This window comes from Lactuca saligna, chromosome 1 (assembly GCF_052625555.1).
Source record: "Lactuca saligna cultivar CGN05327 chromosome 1, ASM5262555v1, whole genome shotgun sequence".
Lineage (NCBI taxonomy): Eukaryota > Viridiplantae > Streptophyta > Magnoliopsida > Asterales > Asteraceae > Lactuca > Lactuca saligna.
The window spans coordinates 155,184,409-155,208,128 of NC_136417.1; the positions used below are offsets into that span (position 1 = coordinate 155,184,409).

Below are 23,720 nucleotides of genomic sequence, written 5' to 3' on the forward strand. Positions count from 1 at the left end.
AAAGTTATTGAACCACTCGAATTACTGCACATTGATTTATATGGTCCTTCTTCAATCGAAATCATTGGCGGTAACAAGTATATACTTGTCATAGTGGATGACTTTTCTCGATTTACTTGGGTATTCTTTTTAAAGCAGAAATCAGAGGCCACTCCCAAACTTAAACTCTTTATCAAACAGATAAAATTCAAACTATAAAAGGTAGTTCGCAACATAAGAAGTGAAAATGGGTTGGATTTCAAGAACAAAGACTTTGAAGATTTTCTTGTAGAGAAGGGAACAACTCACAACTTCTCGACTCCATATACTCCACAACAGAATGGGATTGTCGAAAGGCGAAACCGATCTCTATGTAAAGCAGCCCGAACCATGTTGAGCTATGCTTCTCTACCTCTATACTTCTGGGCTGACGCCATCACTGCTGCGTGTTTTACATAGAACATATCTTATCTCAACAAACGTTTCTCAATCACTCCCTATGAGATCTTGAACAACCGAAAGCCCAATGTAAAGTTTTTCCATGTGTTCGGTTCAAGATGCTTTATCTTCAATTCAAAGGAGCACCAAAACAAGTTCGATGTCAAAGCAGACGAGGGAATCTTTTTGGGCTATTCCATAACCTACAAAGCATATAGAGTTCTCAACAAGTGTTTAAAGAAAATAGATGAGACCTATTATCTTACCTTCGATGATAACTATGTCAAGAAATTGAAGGCAACCGAAGGCTCTGTGGAGGAAATATTTCCCATTTCTGGTTAAGGTACGGTACCCATTTCAAATCTCTTTGAGCAGTACATGTTGTTATTTCATGAACCTGAAAAGGCCATTCACTATGAATCTGAAGCTGCAGACAACAAGGTAGATCACCTGAAGAAGATAATCAATGACGCTGCAAAGAAAATGGCAGATGAGTAACCACAAGAAACCGAACAGTCTAACTCAAGAAAACCTTCCAGAGATTCATCATTCCAGGGGGAGAGTTTGTCTACTCCAAATAATGAATATTCATCATTCCAGGGGGAGAGTCCATCATCATCAACACCAATCGAAAGCCAAGTCTAGGGAAAGTATTTTGAGCCTGAACCGGAGGAAGCATCATCGTTCGAGGGGGAGAATGCAAATTCAAACGATGATGATATTCAATCAGAACTCGAAGAAGAAGTGGATGATGAACTAGATCCCTCTTCTGATCCTAATTACTCACCACTCACCAAATAGACCAAAGATTATCCCCAAAAAAACTATTGGTAAACCATCAGAAAAAGTTCTCACACGCTCTCAACTGAAAGCGAAACAAACTGCACTACTCTCTAAAATGGAATTTTGCATTTTTAATTTGTTCATCTCCAAGCTTGAACCAAAGACGATCAACACGACAATCGATCATTCTAATTGGGTACAGGCCATGCAGGACGAACTTAATGAGTTCGAGTGAAACAAAGTGTGGAGACTAGTTCCAACTCCAAAGGATGCTTATGTGGTTGGACTTAAGTGGGTTTTCAGGAAAAAGATAGACAAGGAGGAAACATATTTCGCAACAAGGCAAGATTGGTGGTGAAAGGTTATTGTCAAGAAGAAGGCATTAATTACGAAGGGACCATCGCTCCCGTAGCTAGGCTGGAGTCAATTCGTATTTTTCTTGCCTATGATGCATACAAGAACTTCGAAGTATTACAAATGGATTTGAAGTGTGCCTTATTAAATGGAGAACTAGAAGAGACGGTGTATGTAGAGCAACCACCGGGTTTCGTGAACGAGAAGTATCCAGGTCAATGTTACATTCTGGACAAGGCAGTTGTGACAACCCGATATTTTTCAAATCAATGTAACAATTAAAAAGTCAAATACAGTGAACTATTTGGAATCAACAAAATTAGCTTCAAGATTTAAGTGTTCTAAAATCTAAATTGGAATACATAAAATGTTAGCTATCATGCCAAGTTTTCCAATAACATAAAGAACACTCAAATTCGAGTTATAACAGAGAAGTTATGACCAATCAGAAATCCACGACACACGGGGTAAAACATTGCTAACCGTAAAAAGTTAAATTTTAATAAAATGCTTTTTAGCCTTATGTATCTAAACGAAAGTCGTAGATTACGTTAAACAATGAACGTGCATAAAAAGAACGCCCAAATAGGACTTCGTATGAAGAAGTTGCAAATTTTCTAAGTTTTGTAACAGCGGTAGACAGCTAAAAACTCGAAATAAAGATCGAGCGATTTTTAGCCGACACAACCTAAACGAGAGTTGAAGGTCTCTACAATAGTAGTTCAATGGTAAAAAGACAAATGAAAACGGACGTCGGATAAAGAAGTTATGGATTTTTAACGAAATTATCGTGTCCCGGCCTATTAAATAAAATATAATTAAAGATAAAGTCAAAATTAGCTGATGAAGTGTAAACGAAAGTTGTAGAGTATTTTCTCACCTTCGCGTGGATATAAAGAACATCGAAAACAGAGCTCGTATGCAAATGTTACGCATTTTAGAATTTTTTGGCATGCATTTTAAGGCTTATCCGAAGGAGTACATAATTTAATATATATCCAAACACTAAAAGGTAAGGTGTTGTTTCTTTTTCATTTACTGAATTAATCATTAATGGTGAATGTTTCTTTTTTACCTAGTTCTTCTTGCAGTGTTTGAGTGTTACTTCTGCCCAGCGTACTTTGGAGTGCGCCCAACGTACTGAATGGAGGGCCTTGGATCAGCCACATAGCCCCTACTCCTCTACACCGTCCCGTCCGAAGTCCGGCAGTCGAAGATACGCTCAAGCATGACGTCCGAGTACGCCCCGCATACAAGGGTATGCCCAACGTACGGGGTACGCCCTGCGTACTTCGGTGTACGCCAAGCATACCAGGGCAGTGTTCCTCACCTATAAATAGGATGCGAGACTTCCGACTTTCCTTGCCCATTTATCTCTTCTCTCTCAGTTTTACTTCCCATTTAGCATCCCAAGACGACCCCTACACCCCGGCTTCATACCCCAGCCCCGACGAAGGTCCGAAGCCCCGAGATTCCCGAGAATCTCGCCACTTTCCGGTCGAAGTGCCACCCGAGAAAAAGCTCTTTTTCTCCGAATCATCACACTTTCCAAGTGAGTTCATACCCCTACATTTTCACGTCTTTTTTATATTTTAGGGGGTGGGGGGAATACAAGTGCAATACGAGAAAACATATCGCTTTAGATACAACATCTATATTTTTAAATACTTCGATATCAACATTATACTTTGCATGAAAAGTTAATATTTCATTGAGTTATTATCACCAAATGGAACACACTTTCGGAAAAGCTATAATGGGTATAGTTTGCGGGTTATGCATTACATTATTACGTAAACACTATGAAAATGAAATACTTTCATCTGCATGAAATATAGACTTTCTTCTTCATAAATCTATTTATACTAAGTGTTGTGAGATATTCAACTTCAACGTACTCTCAAGTATGCATTTAAGTCCTGTATTATAAACCATAATCTCTTGGAGGGAGAGCGTGATACTTGTGTATAGATCTATACGGGATTGATAATCCTGCACCTAAACTGTTAGCTGCAGTTAGACCGGCAGGTCTGGGGTGATAAACATCATAACAGTACAACGCCTGAAGAACGTTGTTACAGGCAGTCTGTGTCAATAGCATGGTTATAAAACCCCCATGGAAGTATTAAAATAAGTTTGATTTACGAGACTCTTGAATGCATTAAGTATTTTCACTATTTTCAGTATAATTTTACCTTCATCATTTGAGCAAGAAAGATACTAATGCCCTCTAACTTTGGGACTTTTTTTTAAACTATATGTAGAAAATATTGGATTCTCTAGAAACCACATTCACCTATTTTTACTAAAAGACATACAACTTTCAGTACAAAAACACTTATGAACTCATCAACTTTATTGTTGACACTTTTTCGAAACTACTTGTATTTCTTAGGGGATCTATAATATAGGTAACCATCAGCTTTTGGAGAAGAAACGCTAAGGCATCTATTATCAAAACATTTTAAATCATCATATTTGTAATATTATTTTGAAACATGTATTACGCAACAATGTAAGTTTTTGGTTATATATATGATGGTTGTGTTTACTTTCTTTACAATGTTCAACTGTTATGATACTACGTGAAGTCACCCACCCCGAATGTTTCCGCCATTCTGGTTTGGGGGTGTGACAGATTGGTATCAGAGCATTGTTTATAGTGAACTAAGTATATCGAACCACATAAGATATACAAACTATAAATGCAAAGGGACCAAAACCCCTCTGACAAAAACATTTTCATAGACGATACTTTTAATAAATTAAAGTGATATATCATTTTCCTTCTATTTAAAAGTATAAGTACACGCATGCATCGTTCCTGTATCATAACAAAATCTTATAAAAAGTATTAAAGCAAATTGCGACACTATGGCTAAGCCTCGGGATATGTAATCAAACCGAGAATAAATATAGCCTGATCAACTATATTTATTCTGGGCTTGACCAACGTATGTCGAGGAATGGTCGTAGTGAGTAACAAGTCAAAAACTTACCAAAGAAATTACTAGAATCAAACCTACAAATTTGTAATACTATAGGAGTATTTTATAGAACCACAAGAGCTACAAAAATTACGCAAACCTAAATATTTAGTTAAAGTTAGGAAATCGTCCAATAAATATTTTCATATCAAAAATTTACTTTTTCTCCCAAGTTTTCTTACCTCTACTTCTCGACCAGACAAAATGGCAGGATTTCACATTCCCGGAGACCCCTACTATCCCAACCAAGGAAATGGAGGTTGGATCGAGGACGACCCAGAAGAGGATTCCAAAGAGGAAATTCCTGAGGAAGAACCAAAAGAGGAATCCAAAGAGGATCCTGAGGAAGACCCAGACGAAGGATCAGAAGAAGAAGGTGATGGTGGGAGCACAGACTCAGAGCGTGAGGTCTTCAACACTCCCCGAGGAGCCGTTATTCCTCGACCAGACTTTCAGGGCCCGACGCCCCGTTGGGCTATGGATCTGAAGCAATGGAGCAGGGAACAAGGGCGATGCCCACCCTACGGCATGGCACGAAGCTTCTACAACCTCCGCCATGGGGGTTCGGCTGACAGGGCAGTCCCTGTCATGATTCGTCGCATAACCAACCAAGGCGATCAAGCAAGAGCAAATGCCAACCAACACTTGGACATTGGGGCCACCACTGTTGTCACTACGGTACGTCTTCATCGTCTGGACGAAGAACACGATCGGACAATGGAGCACACCTTTTCCCTTCAGAAGGACATTACTACTACTAGAGTCAAAGTAAGGGCATTTCGTAAGCAACAAGATGCAATGGAAAGGCGTATCATCGAGGATGAACATCAAGTAGCCCGAGCTAAGACTTCCACGACTACCTACCCTGGTCCGCAGCGCCCTACCCGCTCGGAATAGAACGCTTACTTTTGACGCTATATTTATATATATTGGCTAAATGTTGGTGTTACCTTTTCTTGTATAAATGTAAACACGACGGATTGGGAGTACACAATTCGGAGGCCGGAATGCTGTCAAAATTTCCCATTTTCATTGATGTAACCTAGACCTATTAAAGGTCAAATTTTCCTAATCGTTGTATCATATACTAATATCAATGAAAGTGACACACATTTACTACTTCCTTGGGTATCCCATTATTGATACGCTTGTTTTCTTTTGAAAATTTCCGTTAACATACAAAAACCAGAAATATTCAGAACTAAAATGTAGGAACCTCCCTTAATCATTTTAACTAACTTATCAAGTATTCGTCTCTTAACTTGTGGCAGAATCATGCCACCAAGAAGGAATCCCCGACGTTTCAATACAAACGAAGCGCCAGCACCACCTTCACCACCCCCTCCAACTATGGATGCTGCTACCTTTCAGGCAGCTGTAACAGCCACCATAACCGCAACAATGGCACAACGGGTTAGGAGGAGGGATACACAGCTTCACAAATGGTCAAACCCAAAGTCGTACCGAAGAATGTACTTACAAAGACTTCTCCAACTGCAAACCCATCCTTTTAGTGGAACTGGGGGAGTGATGGCTCTATCCAATGGATAGAGAAAACGGAAGCTGTGTTTGAGATATGCTCATGCCCCGAAGAAAGTAAAGTAAAATTTGTTACATGTACTTTCTCTGAATGAGCCCTAATGTGGTGGAATGGCCACATCAAGTCACTAACTCTGGTGGTAGCAAACTCCATGGGTTGGGAGAACCTGAAACGAATGCTACTACGAGAATACTGCCAAAGAGGCAAGATTCAGAAGCTCGAGCATGAGCTTTGGGGCCTTACAATGGTAGGCTCAGACATCACAGACTATACAAATAGATTCAGTGACTTGATAATACTTTGCCCAAGAATGATGATTCTGGAAAGCCAAAAGGTGGAATGATATATCTGGGGGCTGTCACCCCAGCTTCGAGGAAGTGTGCTAGCCTCCAAACCCACAACGTTCGATAGCGCCAAGGAACTGGTGCAATCTCTCGTTGACCATGGGGTCTACCAAACTGTCACAAATGTCGTCCCAGAACCAACCAAATGAAGCAATAACAATGAAAACAATGCCAACAACAACAAGAAGAAGAAATTTTGGAACAAGAGAAAAGGTCAAACTTCGCAAGAACCTTCAAAGAAACAAATAGTGGCAGTCCATGCCGCTATTGCCCCCACTGCTATCCCCACTACCCCTGCGACAACAAAGCAATATGTTGGTAACCGACCAAAGTGCAACAAATGCAATTACCATCACCACGGTAATTGCCGGGAGATGCACTGTAAAAACTACGACAGGAAAGGTGTAACGACGTAATTTTTAAAACCAATTTTTCATTTTTGCAAACATCAAAAACATCGATTAACATTTTAAATTCAAACGTAAACAACATTGTCACAACCGAATACACCACAAAGATCATAAAAATAGTTTTCCCTGATAATGTGTACGATCACGCCGGCGCCTTCCCACGGTCCTCGCCAGTACCTCAAACACATAACACAACAACTGTAAGCATAATTTCTTAGTGAGTTCCCCAAAATACAACCTACGCACCTACGCCTTTCCAGGCCCTGACCTTCCGGTCCATGTGTTTCAGGGGACTTCCGTCCCGACTGGGTAAACCTTCCGGTACTACCCACGTTGACCTTACGGTCCACATTACAACGCCTTCCGGTCCATAACATATTCGCCTTCCGACCCATAACATAATGCCTTTTCGGCCCATATCAAGCATATCATACATGGCACATATAACGATTAACTTATCACACATAATGCATATATCTCATATCATATTCGACCTTCCGGTCACACAATCAAACCCTTCCGAGTACAGTATAGTGAGAAGACTCACCTCGTATATCTCGATAACTCGCGAATCCTGGAAATCACTCGTGATCGATCCCCCGAGCTATAATCCTCCTATAAGATCATACATCTCTAATTAATACTTTTACCACTAAGGTTGACTACCCCTATCAAGTCAACACTGGTCAACTCTAGTCAACGGTCAACTTGACCGGACTCGGTGAGTGCACTAGAGCGACTCGGTGAGTCTAAACGTTTTCACCAACTCTCTAGGATTCTCTTTTGACACGTCGAGTACTCCCCTGACTCGACGAGTTCCACCTGGCATGCATCGTGGGGCCACCACGACTCAACTCGCCGAGTCACAAGAACAACTCGGCGAGTTCCAGCTCGACTTAGTCCACCTGTCAACCCTCTCTAACTCTCCATGACTCACTGAGTCAACCATAACTCAGCAGGACCACTCACTGAGTGGTTAAGGATAATCTTCATGCTACTCGCCGAGTCTGTTCTTCAGACTCGGCCAGTCCATGCCATGCATCAACTCAATCTCGCTTCTGAGGTCAGATCCGCTCCATCCACTCATAGATCTGGCCCTCCTAAGCTCATTCATCACGTAAAGTCACCGACTTGGCTACCATGCAACACCTACAAGGCTCTTTTTGGAGAAATGACCTCTAAGATGGCAACCCTAGTCTCCAACCCAAAAGGAAGGACATAAAGCATAGCATTAGGGACTTTCTGGACCTGCTAAGGTCCAGATCTAGGTACCATATTCCCATGGGACCTCTCACACTTCAATTACAAAGCAAACAAGGCAAGAAGAAACCCTAGATTTGACCATATCAACAAAAATACGGAAATAAGCTCTGAATGATACCTCAAAAAGCTTCCCCTGGCGAAATGGAAGTAGATCCAAGCTCCCCAACTCTTCTAGCTTGACTCTCCCCTTCCTTTCTTGCAGATACACACAAATTTGGTGAACAATGGCCTCTTATCTCACTCACAGGAACCCTTAGCTGCTTTGGTGCTCTCAAGGTCAAGGTAGCCACTATGAAGGGCCATAAGGTCCTTTAAATAGGGCTTAGGACCGGGAAATTAGGGTTTCGTTAAACAGCACGGACTCGCCGAGTCCAGGCGCGAACCCGCGTCCAGAACCGTGATCCTACTCGGCGAGTTTGAGCTCCAACTGGCCGAGTCCCCTCATAAAACACCAAAAAAAATATGAATAAATGATACCTGGAAATCCGGGCTGTTACAATTCTCCCCCACTAGAACTAGACTTCGCCCTCGAAGTCTCGCTCTTCAAATAGCTCCGGATACTGCTCACGCATCTCACGCTCCCGCTCCCAGGTCATCTCTGATCCCTTCCGATGCTGCCACTGAACCAACACCAGGGGTACCTCCTTGTTCCTCAAAACCTTGATCTTCCGATCTCTGATGGCCACTGGTCTCTCAGCATAATTCAGGCTCGCATCTACCTGAATATCCTCTAATGGAACCACTTCCGATTCGTCGGCTATACACTTTCTCAACTGCGACACAATAAAAGTGTCGTGAATCTGCCCCAACTCTGCTGGCAAATCCAAACGATAGGCTACCCGGCCTACCCTCGCGATCACACGGAAAGGACCAATATATCGGGGGCCCAACTTGTCCCTCTTCCTGAATCGTATCACTCCTTTCCCAGGAGAGACCTTAAGGAGCACAAGGTCGCCGACCTGAAACTCAAGCTCGGACCGGTGTCTGTCTGCATAACTCTTCTGGAGACTCTGCAAGGTCAACAATCTCTGTCTGACCTGCTGGATCTGCTCTGACATCTGAAGCACTATCTATGTACTGCCCATCACCCTCTATCTAACCTTTCCCCAACAAATGGGGGTCCGACACCTTCTCCCATACAACAGCTCAAAGGGTGGCAAACCAATACTCGAATGATGGCTGTTGTTGTAGGAAAACTCTGCCAAGGGTAAATATGCATCCCAGCTACCCCCGAAATCCAACACACATGCCCGGAGCATGTCCTCGAGCGTCTGAATCATCCGCTCTCTCTGACCGTCTGTCTGGGGATGATATGTAGTACTAAAATGCAGTCTAGTACCCAACTCCTCATGAAACTTCTTCCAGAACCTGGAAATGAAACGCACATCACGGTCTGAAACAATCGAGATCGGCACCCCATGTCGCGATACCACCTCCCTCACGTATAATTCCGCCAACTTCTCCGCAGAAGAGCTCTCGCTGATGGCTAGAAAATGAGCGCTCTTCGTCAATCTATCCACGATCACCCAAATCGCATCGACTCCCCTCGCAGTCCGCGGCAATTTGGTGATAAAATCCATGGTAATCTGTTCCCACTTCCATTCGGGAATATCTAGCGGCTGCCATTTACCGTGCGGTCATTGGTGCTCGGCCTTAACCTGCCGACAAGTCAAGCATCTCTCAACAAACCATGCAACATCGCTTTTCATACAGGGCCACCAATACTCCTTCCTTACATCCAAATACATTTTCGTAGCCCCAAGATGAATCGAGAATTTCGATTGATGTGCTTCCTCCATCAAAATAGCACGCGCACCGCCCACAAACGGTACCCAAATCCGACCATGAAAAGTCATAAGCCCTCGACCATCCGTGACGAATCCTGATACCTGACCTACAACCCGCTCCCTCTTCTGGTTTTCTGTTTTCGCAGCCTCAGCCTGAGCTCCTCAAATAGTATCCAAAATCGGGGTCATTACCGTCAACCTCATACAAATATCACGGATCGGGGCGCTTTCCGCCCTACGGCTCAACGCGTCGGCTACCACATTAGCCTTGCCCGGGTGGTACAGGATCTCACAATCGTAATCCTTCACCACATCCAACCACCTCCTCTGTCGCATATTCAGATTTGGCTGATCCATCAAGTACTTCAGGCTCTTGTGGTCCGTGTAGATGGTACACCAAACCCCATAAAGAAAATGCCGCCAGATCTTGAGGGCAAACACCACAGCCCCCAATTCCAGGTTGTGGGTGGGATATCTCGACTCGTGAAGCTTCAACTGCCTCGAAGCATACGCTATCACATGACCCCTCTGCATAAGCACCGCCCCCAAACCCGATATAGATGCATCACAGTACACCACAAAATCCTCCATCCCTTCCGGGAGTGCAAGCACCGGAGCCTTGCACAATTTCTGACAAAGCGTCTCGAATGATGACTGCTGCTCCGGTCCCCATGAAAACGCAGCACCCTTCCGGGTCATCCTAGTAAGTGGCACGGCAATCTTGGAGAAATCCTTGATAAACCTGCAATAATATCCAGCCAAACCCAGAAAACTCCTGATCTCAATGGGCGATCTCGGCACCTCGCACCTCAACACCGCCTCAATCTTGGTCGGGTCGACCAATATCCCTTTCTGGTTAACAAGATGCCCGAGGAACTGGACCTCTCGTAACCAGAAATCACACTTGGAGAATTTGGCATACAGCCTCTTCGATCTCAATACTCAAGAATTTCCCTTAAATGTTCCTCATGCTGCTCCCTAGACCTCGAATACACCAAAATATCATCAATGAATACGATCACTGACCGATCCAACATCGGCTGGCACACCCGGTTCATAATATCCATGAACACAGCCGGGGCATTGGTGAGCCCAAAAGGCATCACCACAAACTAATAATGTCCATAACGAGTTCTGAAAGCAGTCTTCTGGATATCTTCATCCCGAACCCTCATCTGATGATAACCCGACCTCAAGTCTATCTTGGAGAACCAAGATGCCCCCTGTAACTGATCGAACAGATCGTCGATCCTAGGTAACGGATACCGGTTCTTAACCGTCAACTTGTTCAACTCTAAGTAATCGATACACATCCGGTGTGAACCATCCATTTTCTTGACGAACAAAATCGACGCTCCCCAAGGTGAGCTACTCGGTCGAATAAACCCCTTCCCAGCAGCTCCTGAAGCTGCGAGGATAACTCCTGTATTTCTGGTGGAGCGAGACGATAAGGCGTCGTGGCGATGGGCGCCGCTCCCGGAACCAAATCCATACGGAACTCCACTTGCCTTTCCGGAGGCACACCTGGTAACTCTTCGGGGAACACATCCGAAAACTCGCATACAACGGGAATGTCACCAACCGAATTGGGCCTCCCCGCAGCCACTCGAGTATCCATCACGTAGGCTATGAATCCATTGCAGCCCTGCTACAGACTCTGCCTTGCCCTGGCAGCCGAACAAAACGCCGACCCACACCGGGTCCCCTCGCCATAAACCGTAAGCACTCCCCCACTAGGGTCTCGAATTGTCACCAGTTGCCTCTCGCAGTCAATGACTGCCCCAAACTTACTCAACCAGTCCATGCCCACGATGACGCAGACATCCCCCATAGCTATCGTAACCAAGTCTATAGGGAACTCGACCCCAAAAATCTCGAGCACACATCCTCGAATCACATCAGTGGCGTATACCGCTTTCTCATCTGCTATAGAAACTCGTAGGGGTCGACTCATCACATCCTGATTAATACCGATGTGTTGGCTAAAAGCCAACGATACAAAAGACCGACTCGCACCCGAGTCAAATAATACCAAAGCAGGTACAGAATTCACAAGAAAAGTACCTACGCATATCATAATATAAGCACAATATCTTAGCATAAAAGTAAATACATGAAAGAATACATACCGGCTACGACATCAGGCGTCGCGCGGACCTCCTCCGCAGTCAACTGGAAAGCTCTTCCACGAGCCTTCGGAGCCTCGGCCTTCACTGGCCGAGTCTTGGTAACCCTGGCAGCAGGCGTAGATCCCTGGCGAGGCTGGGGGCACTCGGCCTTCCAATGGCTGGTCTAGTTGCAATGAAAGCAAACCATGAATCCCTTGGGGCAATCCCTAGCAATGTGCCCCTCCTTGCCACACTTGTAGCAAGCACCCAATCGACATGCCCCCTCGTGACCCTTGCCGCACTTTCCGCAAGTGCGGCCCTTCTGACCTCCCGATCTCGAATAGGCGGACTCGGTCCGCTTAGCTGCCGGCTGAGACTGAGCCGGCCGCCGATCCACCCGTTGAGACTCGGCCTCCTCCCTGGCCTGGGTCTCCAACTCGATCTCACGCTTCCTGGAATTCGCCTGAAGCTCAGCAAAAGTCTGATATGATGAGTTCAATACAAACTCCCGGATATCCCTCCTTAGCACACCCAAATACCGACTCATCCGAGCCTGCCCCGTGGACACCTGCTCGAGGCAGAACATCGCCCTCTCATGAAACTTCAGCGTGATCACCGTGACAGAATCATTACCCTGCTTGAGGGTCAAGAACTCCTGAACCAACCGTTCCCTCTCCACAGGGGGAACGTACTCGTCTCTGAACATAGTAGTAAACCTCTCCCAAGTCACAGCTGAAACCTCTGCCAGAGTGAAGTTCGCCGTCACGAACTTCCACCAATCCTTTTCTCCCAGGCGGAGCTGGTTCAAGGTCAACCGTACCCTCAGATGCTCCAGACATGAACAAGTGTAAAAGCATCCCTCGATGTCAGCAATCCATCTCATCGCAGCGATCGGATCCTGCGTCCCGTCAAACTCAGGTGGCTTCGTGTTACTGAACTCCCGGAACAGCAAAGAGTCACCTCCATGTGGTCTGGCAGCGGCCACAGCTGGGGTAGCTGCAATGGCTGCGGCCTCAGTCAACGCGGCGTACCGCTCGTCAAATGTCTCCATCAGTGTGGTCTTAATAGACCCAAACATATCTGGAATCTCAGCCCGGATCGCTGCAGCCACCTCCTCATGAATCATCTGACGAAGCTCCTCGTCACTCACACTGCTCGTACCAGGTCTGTGGCGTGGACCAACCATGATGCCTCTGAAATACAACATAGAAATATCAGAGACTCTATCGAGCAAAAATCACTCTCGATAACGCAACCCTACTCTGTCTCCAATACCCGGGGATTCTTACTTGGGTTGCCCACTGACCACGTGTCTTCAGTATTACGGGCCCAATACTACCAACTACACCGCATCAGCATTCACCCCAAGTCCTCCTCCCCAAACCCCGGATCCTGAGTACTCTATTCTTGCCATGCAGTAGCTACCCACTCACTCTCAAAGCACCTCATAGAAGCAGGTTTCCCTAGACTAAGGCATCACAAATCAGGCCACTCTAGTCCTAATATAAATACCTAGTCTACTAGTATGCGTATCATATCATATCATATCTCATAACTCATATTGTAAGAGTATTTTGGGGATTTTACCGTTCGGGCGCTGGCTGACCGTACACACTTCTTCTTCTTTGGTTGTTTCAAAAATCACTTATCAAATTTATTGATTTAATAATTAAAATTTTCTCAAATCCCCGGTTTGAGTTCAGTTACGCCCGAAGGTGTACCCGAATCCCTCAAACCAAGGCTCTGATACCAACTTGTAACGACGTAATTTTTAAAACCAATTTTTCATTTCTGCAAACATCAAAAACATCGATTAACATTTTAAATCCAACCATAAACAATATTGTCACAACCGAATACACCACAAAGATCATAAAAATAGTTTTCCCCGATAATGTGTACGATCACGTCGGCGCCTTCCCACGGTCCTCGCTAGTACCTGAAACACATAACACAACAACTGTAAGCATAATTGCTTAGTGAGTTCCCCAAAATACAACCTACGCACCTACGCCTTTCTAGGCCCTAACCTTCCGGTCCATGTGTCTCAGGGGACTTCCGTCCCGACTGGGTAAACCTTCCGGTACTACCACGTTGACCTTACGGTCCACATTACAACGCCTTCAGGCCCATAACATATTCGCCTTCTGGCCCATAACATAATGCCTTCCGGCCCATATCAAGCATATCATACATGGCACATATAACGATTAACTTATCACACATAATGCATATATCTCATATCATATTCGACCTTCCGGTCACACAGTCAAACCCTTCCGGGTACAGTATAGTGAGAAGACTCACCTCGTGTATCTCGATAACTCGCGAATCCTAGAAATCACTCGTGCTCGATCCCCCGAGCTATAATCCTCCTATAACATCATATATCTCTAATTAATACTTTTACCACTAAGGTTGACTACCCCTATCAAGTCAACTTTGGTCAACTCTAGTCAACGGTCAACTTGACCGGACTCGGCGAGTGCACTAGAGCGACTCGGTGAGTCTAAACGTTTTCACCAACTCTCTAGGATTCTCTTTTGACACGTCGAGTACTCCCCTGACTCGACGAGTTCCACCTGGCATGCATCGTGGGGCCACCACGACTCAACTCGCCGAGTCACAAGAACAACTCGGCGAGTTCCAGCTCGACTCAGTCCACCTGTCAACCCTCTCTAACTCTCCATGACTCACTGAGTCAACCATAACTCAGCAGGACCACTCACTGAGTGGTTAAGGACAATCTTCATGCTACTCGCCGAGTCTGTTCTTCAGACTCGGCCAGTCCATGCCATGCATCAACTCAATCTCGCTTCTGAGGTCAGATCCGCTCCATCCACTCATAGATCTGGCCCTCCTAAGCTCATTCATCACGTAAAGTCACCAACTTGGCTACCATGCAACACCTACAAGGCTCTTTTTGGAGAAATGACCTCTAAGATGGCAACCCTAGTCTCCAACCCAAAAGGAAGGACATAAAGCATAGCATTAGGGACTTTCTGGACCTGCTAAGGTCCAGATCTAGGTACCATATCCCCATGGGACCTCTCACACTTCAATTACAAAGCAAACAAGGCAAGAAGAAACCCTAGATTTGACCATATCAACAAAAATACAGAAATAAGCTTTGAATGATACCTCAAGAAGCTTCCCCTGGCGAAATGGAAGTAGATCCAAGCTCCCCAACTCTTCTAGCTTGACTCTCCCCTTCCTTTCTTGCAAATACACACAAATTTGGTGAACAATGGCCTCTTATCTCACTCACAGGAACCCTTAGTTGCTTTGGTGCTCTCAAGGTCAAGGTAGCCGCAATGAAGGGCCATAAGGTCCTTTAAATAGGGCTTAGGACCGGGAAATTAGGGTTTCATTAAACAGCGCGGACTCGCCGAGTCCATTCCTTGGACTCCTCGAGTCCAGGTGCGAACCCGCGTCCAGAACCGCGATCCTACTCGGCGAGTTTGAGCTCCAACTCGCCAAGTCCCCTCACAAAACACCAAAAATATGTGAATAAAAGATACCTGGAAATCCGGGCTATTACAAAAGGCCACGCTACCCGTTTCTGTAAGGCACCGGCGCGACCAATCACCCAAGTTCCTGGTACTGGAGTAAGTCAGGCATGTTATGGGTGTGGGGAAACTGAGCACTTCAAGAGGGATTGCCCTAAGGCAAAGAATACTGGCGGTGTAGGAAGAGTGTTGGAAATAGGGTAGAATGAAGAAATAGTTGATCCCACGGTGGTTACGGGTACGTTTCTCCTCAACGATATATATGCATGCATACTCTTTGACTGCGGTGCGGAGAGGAGTTTCGTGAGTCATAAATTCAAACACTTACTTAATAAAAAACCCCAAGAACTCAATAAAATATTCACTCTACAAATTGACAAATGGTAAAACGGAAAACGCAAACGATATGTACATAGGCTGTACATTAAATTTAAATGAGCACTTATTTCAAATCGATTTATGCCAATTAATATAAGAAGTTTTGATGTCATCATCGATATAGACTGGTTAGGCCTTCATCATCCCGATATACTTTGTCACGAAAGGGCCATTCGCCTCAATCTACCAAGCAGCAAAACTCTTGTCATTTATGGTGACAAACCCATTACACATTTACAAGTCATCTCCTGCGTCAAAGCCCAAAAATATATTCGCAAGGAATATCATGCCTTTCTAACCCAAGTGGTAGACAAGAAACGAGAATCGAAAGACATTAAAGACATTCCGGAGGTCTGCAATTTCCCAGACGTCTTCCCAGAAGATCTTCCAGGAGTCCCACTAAAGCGCCAAGTTGAGTTCAGGATCGACTTGATACCCGGAGCTACCCCAGTAGCAAAATCGCCCTACCGTCTAGCCCCAGCCGAGATGCAGGAACTTTTCAGTCAACTAAACGAGCTGCTGAGCAAGGGCTTCATCAAACCAAGCTTCTCACCATGGGGAGCATCGGTCTTGTTCATAAAGAAGAATGGCGGATCTTTTCGCATGTGCATCGATTACCCGGAACTGAACAAACTGACGATCAAGAACTAATATCCCCTACCACGAATAGACGATTTGTTCAACCAACTAAAAGGAGCAAGCTACTTCTCAAAGATCGATCTAAGATCTAGATATCACCAGCGGCATGTTATGGAAGGAGACATTCCCAAAATGGCATTCCGAACTCGCTATGGTCACTTCGAGTTTGTAGTGATGCCCTTTGGATTGACAAATGCACCAGCAGTGTTCATGGACTTGATGAACCGAGTATGTCGTCCCTTCCTAGATAAATTTGTGATTGTGTTCATAGATGATATAGTCATCTATTCATTATGCAATGAAGAACATAGCCAACACCTCCTCCAGGTTTTGGATACATTAAGGATAGAGAAGCTATATGCAGAATTCTTAAAGTGCGAATTTTGGATTCGGGAAGTAGATTTCCTATGTCACGTGGTCAGCAAAGAGGGAATAAACGTAGACCCGTCCAAAATCAAGGCAATTGAGAACTGGACAACTCCAAGTACTCCAACAGAAATCTGGCAATTCTTGGGACTCGTCGGGTATTACCGAAGATTTATACAAAACTTCTCAAAAATTGCTAAGCCGCTTACCACCCTAACTCAGAAGAGTGTAACCTTCGACTGGGGAGAAAAACAAGACATCGTGTTTCAAAAACTAAAGCGGGCCCTATGCAGTGCGCCTATTTTAACCTTACCAGAAGGAGTAGAAGACTTTATGGTCTACTGTAATGCATCAAACCAAGGACTTGGATGTGTTCTAATGCAGCGAGGGAAGGTCATCGCCTACGCCTCAAGACAACTGAAGACGCACGAAGTAAACTACACGACGCACGACCTCGAACTAGGAGCAGTTGTATTCGCCCTAAAGATCTGGAGATACTATCTCTACAGCACAAAATGTACAATCTTCACTGATCATAAAAGCCTCTAGCATATCCTCAACCAGAAAGAACTCAACATGCAACAAAGACGGTGGGTAGAACTACTAAACAATTACGAATGCGAAATTCATTATCATCCCGGGAAAGCTAATGTAGTAGCCGATGCCCTCAGTCGAAAGGAATACTCGGGCCGCCGAGTGAAATCCTTAACCATGACTATCCATTCACACCTGTTCCTTGAAATCCGAAAACGTGGCGAGTGAAGCCTTAAGAGGAATGGATAAGAATCTTGAAATCAAGGATGACGGAGTTCGTTACTTCATGAATCGGATCTAGACGCCGAAGTTTGGCGGATACAAAATTATTTTCATGGACGAAGCCCATAATACATGATACTCCATACATCCCGGTTCAGATAAGATGTATTTGGGCCTCAAGAAACTGTATTGGTGGCCGAACATGAAAGCCGAAATTGCTAACTACGTAGGCAAATGTCTGACTTGTGCCAAGGTCAAGGTGGAATACCAAAAGCCTTTGGGACTATTGTAACAACCTGAAATACCCGAATGGAAGTGAGAGGGGATTACTATGGACTTCATAACCAAGTTACCCAAGACGATAAGCGGACTCCACACCATCTAGGTGATCGTCGACAGGTTAACTAAATCTGCGCACTTCCTGCCAGTTAAAGAAACGGATAACTTAGAGAAGCTAACTAGAACATACATCGGGGAGATTGTACAACTGCATGGTGTGCGAATATCCATTATCTTGGACCGAGACAGTAGATTCACCTCGAGGTTCTGGCAGTCGCTACAAAGATCTCTAGGAACGAGATTAGACATGAGTATCGCTTATCACCCACAGACCGCGGCCAGAGTGAGAGAACCATACAAACCGTAGAAGATATGTTGAGAGCTTGTGTAATCGATTTTGGCAAGGCATGGGACACCCATCTACCATTGGTCGAGTTTTTGTACAATAATAGCTACCACACTAGCATCAAGGTTGCCCCATTCGAAGCACTCTACGGCCGTAACTACAGATCACCTCTATGTTGGCCTGAAGTGGGTGACACACAACTAGCAAGAGGACAGCCAACAAACAGCACTCTCACTGTGCCAGAAATCATAAGAGAAACTACGAAGAAGAATGTTCAGATGCAGGAGCGACTGAAGGCTTCAAGAGACAGATAAAAGAGTTATGCAGATAAAAGAAGGAAACCCTTGGAATTCTAGGTTGGAGACCGTGTCCTACTAAAAGTCTCTACCTGGAAGGGTTTAATACATTTCGGAAAGCGTGGAAAGCTAAACCCAAGGTACATTGGATCATTCGAGATCCATGCCAGGATCGGCCCGGTGGCTTACAAACTTCGATTACCACGGGAACTCAACAACGTACACCTTATCTTTCACGTATCAAACCTAAAGAAGTGTTTGTCCGATGAGACCCTCGTTATCCCTTTGGATGAAATTGCAATCAATGAGAATCTCTAATTCGTAGAACAGCCAGTAGAGATCATGGATCGGGAAATTAAAAGAACTAAACAAAGTCGCATACCCATTGTGAAGGTCCGCTAGAACGCCAAGCGAGGACCTGAATACACCTGGGAATGCGAGGATCGGATGAAACAAAAGTACCCGCATCTTTTTCCTAACCCATAACGCTGTCTTAGCTTAAATTTCGGGACAAAATTCCCTCTAACGGGGGGATGATGTGACAACCCAATATTTTTCAAATCAATGTAACAATTAAAAAGTCAAATACAGCGAACTATTTGGAATCAACAAAATTAGCTTCAAGATTTAAGTTTTCTAAAATCTAAATTGAAATACATAAAATGTTAGATATCGTGCCATGTTTTCCAAAAACATAAAGAACACTCAAATCCGAGTTATAACGGAGAAGTTATGACCAATCAAAAATCCACAACACACCGGGTAAAACATTGCTAAACGTAAAAAGTGAAATTTCAATAAAACGCTTTTTAGCCTTAGGTATCTAAACGAAAGTCGTAGATTACATTAAACTGTGAACGTGCATAAAAAGAACGCACAAATCGGACTTTGTATGAAGAAGTTACAAATTTTCTAAGTTTCGTAACAGCGGTAGACAGCTAAAAACTCGAAATAAAGATCGAGTGATTTTTAGCCGACACAACCTAAACGAGAGTTCAAGGTCTCTACAATAGTAGTTCAATGGTAAAAAGACAAATGAAAACGGACGTCGGATAAAGAAGTTATGGATTTTTTAATGAAATTATCATGTCCTGACCTATTAAAAACATAGTATTAAAAATAAAGTCAAAACTAGCCGACGAAGTCTAAATGAAAGTTGTAGAGTATTTTCTCACCTTTTGCATGGATATAAAGAACGTCGAAAATGGAGCATGTATGTGAAAGTTACGCATTTTAGAAGTTTTTGGCATGCATTTTAAGGCTTATCTGAAGGAGTACGCCCATTGTACTTCGGAGTGCGCCCAGCATACTGAATGGAGGGCCTCGGATCGGCCGCATCGCTCCTACTCCTCTACGCTGTCCCGTCCAAAGTCCGACAGTCGAAGATGCGCTCATGCATGACGTCCGAGTACACCCTGTGTACGAGGGTACGCCCAGCGTACGGGGCACTCCCCGCGTACTTTGGTGTATGCCCAGCATACGAGGGCAGTGTTCCTCACCTCTAAATAGGATGCGAGACTTCCGACTTTCCTTGCCCATTTCTCTCTTATCTCTCACTTTTACTTCCCATTTAGCATCTCGAGACGACCCCGACACCTCGGTTTCATACCCCAGCCCCGACGAAGGTTCGAAGCCTCGAGATTCCCGAGAATCTCACCACTTTCCGATAGAAGTGCCGCCCGAGAAAAAGCTCGTTTTCTCCGAATCATCACACTTTCCAAGTGAGTTCATACCCCTACATTTTCACATCTTTTTCATATTTTAGGGGTGGAATACAAGTGCAATACGAGAAAACATATCGCTTTAAATACAACATCTATATTTTTACAGACTTCGATATCAACATTATACTTTACATGAAAAGTTAATATTTCATCGAGTTATTATCACCAAATGGAACACACTTTCGGAAAAACTATAATGGGTATAGTTTGCGGGTTATGCATTACATTCTTACGTAAACACTGTGAAAATGAAATACTTTCGTCTACATGAAATATAGACTTTCTTCTTCGTAAATCTATCTATACTAAGTGTTGTGAGATATTCAACTTCAACGTAGTCTCATCTATGCATTTTAAGTCCTGTATTATAAAACATAATCTCTTGGAGGGAGAGCGTGATACTTGTATATAGATCTATACGGGATTGATAATCCCGCACCTAAACTATTAGCTACCGTTAGACCGGCAGGTCTGGGGTGACAAACGTCATAACACTACAACACATAAAGAACGTTGTTACAGGCAGTCTGTGTCAATAGAATGATTATAAAACTCACACGGAAGTATTAAAATAAGTTTGATTTACGAGACTCTTGAATGCATTCAGTATTTACATTATTTTCAGTATAAATTTACCTTCATCATTTGAGCACGAAAGATACTAATGCCCTCCAACTTGTGGGATTTTTTTCTTAAACTATATGTAGAAAATATTGGATTTTCTGGAAACCACATTCACCTATTTTTACTAAAAGACATACAACCTTCAGTACAAAAACACTTATGAACTCACCAACTTTATTGTTGACACTTTTTCGAAACTACTTGTATTTCTCAGGGAATCAGTAATACATGTAACCATCAGCTTTTGGAGAAGGAACGCTAAGGCATCTATTATCAAAACATTTTAAATCATCATATTTGTAATATTCTTTTGAAACATGTATTATGCAACAATGTAAGTTTTTGGTTATATATATGATGGTTGTGTTTACTTTCTTTACACTATTCAATTGTTATGATACTACGTGAAGTCACCCACCCCCGAATGTTTCCGCCATTCTGGTTTGTGGGTGTGACAGCAGTCTACGGTCTCAAGTAAGCACCAAGGGCATGGTATGAAACTTTGACTAGATTTTTTAAAATGTCTAAGTTTAAACAAGGTTCGGTTGACCCAACCTTCTTTCGAAATAAAGAGGGTGACCACCTTATGATATCTCAAATTTACGTCAATGACATCATCTTCGACTCCACAAATCCTAGCTTAACAGCTGAATTTAGGATGTTGATGGAGACAAAATTTGAAATGAGCTTAATGGGTCCGATTAACTTTTTCCTTGGCTGAATATTAGACAGGGTCCTGAAGGTATTTTTATTAATCAAGAGGCTTACACGAACACCTTGTTGGCCAAGTTTGGAATGTTGGGAGATTCAAAAGTGAAGGTTCCTATGGCGTTTGGCACAAAGTTAACACCTTCTCTGGAGAAACCGGCTGCTGACATAACCCTCTATCGTCAAATGATAGGTTCACTAATGTATCTAGTAGCAAGTCGACCAGACATAATGTTTTTTGTTTGCTATTGTGCTAGGCTTCAAGCTAATCCATGCGAACCTCGCCTGCTAGCTGTGAAGAATATCTTTCGATACCTGAAACGAACTTCTTCACACGGTCTATGTTACCCAGCCAAGTCAGGTTTCTTTATGCAAGCATTCTCAGATGCTGATCTTGGAGGATGTGGACTAGACCGAAAGAGTACCACAAGAGGATGCCAATTCTTGGATGGCAAACTGATTAGCTGGCAGTCAAAGAAACAAACTTGTGTCTCACTCTCAACTGCCAAAGCAGAATACATAGCTGCAACATCGTGCACCGCTCAAGCTATATGGATACAAACTCAACTTCGAGACTATGGCCTGAGCATGAAGAAAATCCCACTATACTGTGATTCAGAGAGCGCAATTAGGATTTGTCATAATCCAGTTCAACACTCAAAGACGAAACACGTTGCACTGAGGTATCACTTCATCAAAGATCATGTGGAAGATGGTGATGTCGAAATTCATTTTGTTAGGACCACTGATCAATTGGCAGACATCTTTACTAAAGCCTTGCCTGAGACTAGTTTTAATAAAATCCTACAAGGCTTAGGAATGATGGAAGCTGAATCTGTACCAAAGTTACTTTCGACTCAATAAAAGTTGGAAGAAAAATAGAGCGAATGCTCGGTCCATTTTGGGTTCGATTCTTTTGGGAACCGAAATGAACCGAACGCTCGCTCCATTTTGGGTTCGGTCTTATTGGACTCGCTTCGCTTCTTTATATTCAAGTGACGGTTTCGGTTGTATAGTATGTATACTTTTTTCTTTTCTTATAATTTATACTATGTTTTTCCTTTTTTTCATAAAATCCAAAAACTTTTATTTCTTTTTCAGAAAATCTTTTAAAATCCAAAAATATTTTGCATTTCTATTTTTGTTTCTTTTCCGAAAATGCAAACCGTAATTCAAAAATATTTTTCTTTATTGTAAATTATTCAGTCTTTATCTTATCAATGTATAAGGCACATTCTTGATGATAGAGCTGGGACAGGTATAATTCTTTATCCTTATATTAGCTAAGTGTCCCTAGAAGCATGTTGTTGTATGTTGACCCAAGCCTCTCAAGATTCTGAGTAAAGCCTTAATGACTTGATTTACACCAATCATGTCTTCCCAATTAGGCTGACAAATTCACTCTCATCATGAGCTACCTAACTCTACTCTAACATGAGTTAAGAGTTTTTCTGTTTGGTCCTACTTTCTAGCAGAGGTACATTCGTTCATTAACTCTTCTAATCTTATTCTCCATTACTCATTCATTTGATAATTGTAATCCTTGAGACTTTCAACACTACCACTGAGGTTTAGGGTTACACAACTTATGTGTTTATGATCTTAGTTTCATGTCACTACATGCTGAGTGAAACCTAAAATTCAATACCTATAATGCATTAACGGTGAACAAATAAATGTTCTAGCTTTCACCTTGAATTAACGAAACCACTTTTGTGGATATATTCTGAAATCTCCTTTTTTTTAGAGATCCTTATGAAAATGCCTTTCACCAAGCTTTTTCTTCCCAAAGGATCTAGATTTTTTTTCTGAAATTTCCAATTAATAAATATCAACAAGTCACACAATATATCAATCACCTACTTGTTTAACAGATCACACCGGTCTCACAAGTACTTCATTCGATTTTGGTCTTATGTCAAGTATCGAAATCTAGAATTGAAGCGAAAGTCACCCTTAATAGCCTTATATATAAAAGATTCCTTTCAGTACTTCTCAACAAGTACTTGATTGTAATTCAACGGGAATCCACACAAGCACTTTGAAGTCTCTCTTGACTTTGAAGGAAGAGATTCATGCCCAGGATCCACTGCTTTATGTCT

The 23,720-nt window shown here is 43.3% G+C and overlaps 1 protein-coding gene across 1 annotated transcript; it reads left to right on the plus strand.

The window, feature by feature from the left end:
* Window positions 1-21,735: 21,735 nt before the first annotated feature.
* LOC145012790 (secreted RxLR effector protein 161-like) lies at window positions 21,736-22,482 on the plus strand. Its single transcript, XM_078971588.1, has one exon. It carries the CDS (start codon window positions 21,736-21,738, stop codon window positions 22,480-22,482), a length of 747 nt encoding a protein of 248 aa, XP_078827714.1.
* Window positions 22,483-23,720: the final 1,238 nt, after the last annotated feature.

Coding starts and splice junctions, on each gene's coding strand:
- LOC145012790 (XM_078971588.1), top strand. CDS start 21,736: ATGGCGTTTGGCACAAAGTTAACACCTTCTCTGGAGAAACCGGCTGCT.